Raw genomic sequence first — 5,000 nt, forward strand, 5'->3', positions numbered from 1 at the left:
CAGAGGACTGACGGCCTCGTCTGCAGAATCCGGTTTATAGTCCAGAGTCAGAGCCACGCCCAGACCAGGTAGATGACACTCCTCCACCTGAGGAAACACAAAAAAATTAATGAGATAAATCAAACACATGATGAGTTAGATTAACACCATCAGGCCAATGAAAATCAGTCCAGGAACAGAAATCTTATTCAACAGGCTTTTTTGTCTTCTGAGGTCATACTCATCATTTAACTGATAACCCAGATTTTAGATGATCATGTTAATATTTTAGAGACTTTGTGAAAAAAAAAAAAATTAATCTCTGAGGAGACAAAATGGTTGTACCAGATTTAGCTCCTAACTGTATCCAAACTGCAGTCCCAAACCAGAATACAGATACACATCCAAAAACAGCCATACTAACTCCTTAAACTATCGCATCATTATTTATTAATAAAGAATCAGATCAAATGATTAAAACAGGGTGATGTGAAATGAAAATTCTGCCTCTGATTAACAATCGTGTTTTAGTGATTACAACAATCACACTGGTAAATTTCTGTTCAGTTCTAGTTCTTATCTGATTCCATATCATCACCGCGTCCTTCAACGTGAGCTTTTGAAGGAAGTTTCATCATTTCTGGTCAAAAATAAGCTGGTTAAATCTACGCTAATGTAACATGTATTCCATGTTTTCCAACTGAAAACCTGCAGCTATCAGTGACCGTGGCAGATTAGCCTTGAATTACTTTTAATTCAGCACAACATGACATCAGTTCCCAGGCTATTTTGTCCGGACAGAACCAAGTCCAGAAAAGCCTGCTTCCTGCTGAGGCATCTTTCAGATTTCTACTGCCTCCTGGGGCCTGATTCAATAACTGACCATGTGCTGGAGCCTCCCTCGGTGAGTAGAGGAAACACAACAAAATCTTCTACGCTGTACACAAAAACCAGTAAAATTTAAAAAATAGATGAGTTTCTAACCTTTATAATGTGATGTTATTACCATTAATTTGGAATGAAAGGCAGAATATTATATGACAGATGCTGTGATACTGTTTGAAATGATAAATTGAGAGGAGAAAAGCACTATTTTGTGATGTTCATATTTCAATTTCTACAAGTATTGGTTTTTATTCAAGCATCTTGGAGCACAAGCACTGAGATATAGTTGTCTGAAACAAAGTGACAGGCTGCTAAAGACTGTGGTAAATAAATACGGTTAACATGAGCAGGAGGCTTCTCCAGAAACACAAATCAACAGCTGAGATAGGCCTCGAAATTTGATGTACATTAACGTTGGCATTGTATAGATTAGGAGGACTGGGTCTTATTTTGGAGTTCTGAGATGGTATCGGCGGTTGAACTGACCACCATTGCTCTGATGTTCAGGGCCTGAGATGGGTTCATCTGACAGAGCTGCCTCAGGGCTTCGGTTCTGCGCCGACCACCCACGCTCTCCTCGTCCTGACGCTCGCCGTTTTTGATCAGACCCCTGCAGACTAAAAAGAGGAACATGTACATTGAGTTAAACAGCAGGAATATAACAGCCAGTCATTATTACTGAACATACTGAAGGTTAGATTTGCACATTAGAAACATGCTTACATTTAATTTCCAATAAATATACAGTCAGTGCATTTAAAGTAGCATCTGATTATGTTTAAAGGCATTCTATGAATATTGATATTCTAAACTCTGACCACCTGGGGTCTGTTTTGAATACACCTAGGACCAAACCACCAACAAATCACGCTATGTATCCAGACTGTATCAGTCACTGAATAAAGTATGAAAGTCATTGTTTCCACATATCTGTATTACGGTATCATCAAGTTTTCTTCTTCAAGCTAAACTCATAAATGCTTACTTTAACAGTCGACAAAATAACACTGTGTTGTATAATCTTCATGCACTGCTTCAGCTGATAGTTACATTATAGCTCTGTTAGCTTAGCTCTGTTTTCAGACTGAAAACAGCCACAGTAAAACCACAAATCAACCGTTTTCTGTTCGGTTTGTGTTGTCAATAGCTGAACTAAAGATCTTTTTGGAATCCAACAAACAAGTTCAGAACTGTCACAGTTTAGTCTGAACTGTGGATCAACAAACGACAATTTAGCAAAAATAAGAACATCCCACAATAACTCTATACCCTCATAAACCTCAGAATCAAACTCACCCGTTGTAGAAGAAACGCTGACATTTCACCATTCAACTCCATTCTTTACATTCACAGCTGTGTTAAAACATCCAATGTTTCTATTTTGTCCCTTCTTTTCTTTGACTCTGACAGTTGTTTCTTTCTGGTTCTCAGCCTCAACTTGGTCTGGGCCAGCAGAGTGACTCACTACTCCCTCTAGTGGTCACATAAATCCCCCAGTCCATCAGTGAAAATAAATTCCCCTTGTATCGCTACAATCCAATACGCTGACATCTTTGGGAGAATTTCACACATCTGTGTTTTAAAAACTGATGAAAATTTCAGGTCATTTTTGATATTTCAAAGTAGAAATACTACATATGGACCCTTTAAATATACACTTTAATTTTATACATTCACTCACAAATATTCTTTTTTTTCTTGTCACAACCAAATCATGTTTCTACATAAATGCCCTGAACTTCAGGCTCATTTATTTGGCTGTGAATACAGTTTCATCAGCAGACAGCCTAATCTCATGTCACCTTTATTTCCCAGAGCTGACAGTTTAAGATGTAAAATCTTTATGGTTGGCTGAGGTTTTGACATTGTGTGTTTAAAATGATATTCAGCTTCAGTCTGCGCCACTTGGATTATTTCCCATGCCATCACGGAGCCGACACAGTTCGGTTCGGTTCTGTTTACCAGCATGTGTTTAATGTGACAGAACCCGCCGAGGCCATTTCCAACACTTCGGCCTTTGATCAATTTGTTCACTTTCAATGCAGTCAAATAGGGGATTTTTAAGTAACAAAGCCAAAGGATTTGTTATCATCAGATGCAACATAAGATAGAAAAATGAGCTAATGACTGAACCACTAGGCAGTTGTTTGATAAGGAGGCACCAGAGACAAAAGAAAAAACAGCTTCTAAGAGGACACTATCTCTCATCTTCAATCAAACACGTACACGTATACCTCTATGGGATGGTCAGTGATTGAAGGGAAACCACTAAACTCACAAAGAAAACATAATGCCAACTCAATACCTCCCCGTCTATAATCCTAAGGAGGCGAACACAGAAGGTGCTTTAGTAAGATCTATTTCTGCTGCAGCAGATACGCTTGCTAACCATATGACGCTAGTACTGGCAATTAACCAGTCACTCTCTCTCTCATTATCAGCTGACAGCTTGTGCAGTGTTGTGAGACAGATAAATTACCTTCATTGAAGCTGTCGGGAACATTGGCAACCAGGAGACACAGAAACCAGTCACCATTACGAACATGAAGCAGAGCCTCAGCCACGTCCACAATGGGCAGCAGGGACGGAAGCTCTGAGGAAGAAGAGGAAGAAAGTTTGTCAACTGCAGAAACACCATTTTACTTTCACTTTTATATGTTGTGTTTGCCATTTAAAAAACTATAGATTTAAGTTTCAGATTCTTCTAAGAACATCCAGACACAAGATGAGAATTCTATCTAACTGCACCAAAAACTGAACAGTCCATTGAAATGTAAAACAGCCTATTTGTATGATCTGCTAAAATTCCAATGGTTGCACAACTAGTAGGCGTTCTGTACCTGCTTGTAAAATGCAGAGGACATCTGCAACCTCCTCCAGGTAAACGGGGCTCTCAAACAGTTCAGAAGACTTTAAGAAAAACTCTCCGTTTGAATCCACCACCTTAAAACATAGGAATCAGACAGACTTTATCATCTGAAATTAGAGCCAGACAGCTGATCTAAGACACCTATAATTTATCTGTCACTGTGAAAGAATTTGGCAGAAAATGCACAGTAATGACAGCATGAGATGTGATGAAGAAATTAGAAGTTTTCAGTCATTTTTCTGACAAATGATGACTCTTACAATTTATAATTCAGCTTAAATACAAAGTCATTGATGCCTTGATTTATTTTATTGTCTTTCAAATGTCAGTGAGATACTTCTTTCACATCTATAAAAGACATGCAAATCTCAAATTAAGATAAATGAAGAAATAATGAATGTCCTCATTTTGCATCAGTGTCGGTACAATTCATCCACAGTGATTCTTAGTGAAGAAATCTGCAGGTGCTTATTCAATTTGCAGTAGTTTAACTTGTTTCCTTCTATCTTCAGTCATGAGGTTCTTCAGAATAATACTCTTAGTTAGAGTAATACTTTAAAGTTCCATCCAACCAACGTTGAGTGATGTCATCATTAACTGTCGTACTGCGTCGTACCTTATTCATAATGGCTAACAGTTCACTGAGGGCCAGCCGGAGTCTCCTGAGGGGATCGCTGTGTTCAAACTCCAGGGTCAGGCCATGCTGGAGCTGGGACACCAGAATACTTTCTCCATTTGATCCACCAGCTTTGTGCCTGGAAAAAACACAGGTATATCATGTGATTTTTTTTTTTTTTTCCAAATATGAAGCCCATTCATACATATTATCACACCACAATGTTAATCGTGTTTCCACGTGTTTGTCTGTTATACCTGAGCTGCTGCTCCTTCCGGGCATCCTGCTCCAAAGCATGAAAGTCAACAGACAGCAGCGCAACAATGGAGTTGACAGCTTCCACTCCAGAGAGGAGGCGGAGGATGAGCTTCTTGTCCTGAGCCCATGTCTGGCTCTGGTCTGCTGGAGCACAAAGAGCCATCCGGACCAGACAGGGCAGCAGCAGCCTCAGCTCCGGGTCACTGAGAGCGGCTAAACGCACCACGTCCACCTTCTGCATGGCCTCGAAAGCATAGGGGCTGACAAACTGCAGCCCCATACTGTCTGCCATGTCTGATGTGTTGGACTGAAACCTGGATGACAGACGGAGAAACACAAACCCTTTGAAACGAGGAGTCAATTCATCACATGCAAAAAATACTGTATACGGTC

At 39.8% G+C, this 5,000-nt stretch overlaps 1 protein-coding gene across 3 annotated transcripts in view; it reads right to left on the minus strand.

Moving 5' to 3' along the window:
• The window catches only part of ints2 (integrator complex subunit 2), a 51,792-nt gene that overhangs the window by 45,888 nt on the left and 904 nt on the right, over positions 1–5,000 (minus strand). Inside the window, exons 2-7 of one of the 3 annotated variants that reach the window (XM_030154391.1) lie at positions 4,607–4,912; positions 4,350–4,488; positions 3,705–3,807; positions 3,344–3,457; positions 1,351–1,481; positions 16–87 (exon numbers count right to left, since the gene is read on the minus strand). In XM_030154391.1, coding sequence (XP_030010251.1) covers positions 16–87; positions 1,351–1,481; positions 3,344–3,457; positions 3,705–3,807; positions 4,350–4,488; positions 4,607–4,899 — 852 coding nt within the window. In that variant the 5' untranslated portion in view covers positions 4,900–4,912. Of the gene's footprint in view, positions 1–15; positions 88–1,350; positions 1,482–3,343; positions 3,458–3,704; positions 3,808–4,349; positions 4,489–4,606; positions 4,922–5,000 lie in introns of all 3 variants that reach the window. The other 2 variants (XM_030154393.1, XM_030154390.1) reach the window with 2 other exon arrangements.

This window comes from Sphaeramia orbicularis, chromosome 14 (assembly GCF_902148855.1).
Source record: "Sphaeramia orbicularis chromosome 14, fSphaOr1.1, whole genome shotgun sequence".
In the NCBI taxonomy this organism is placed as follows: Eukaryota; Metazoa; Chordata; class Actinopteri; order Kurtiformes; family Apogonidae; genus Sphaeramia; species Sphaeramia orbicularis.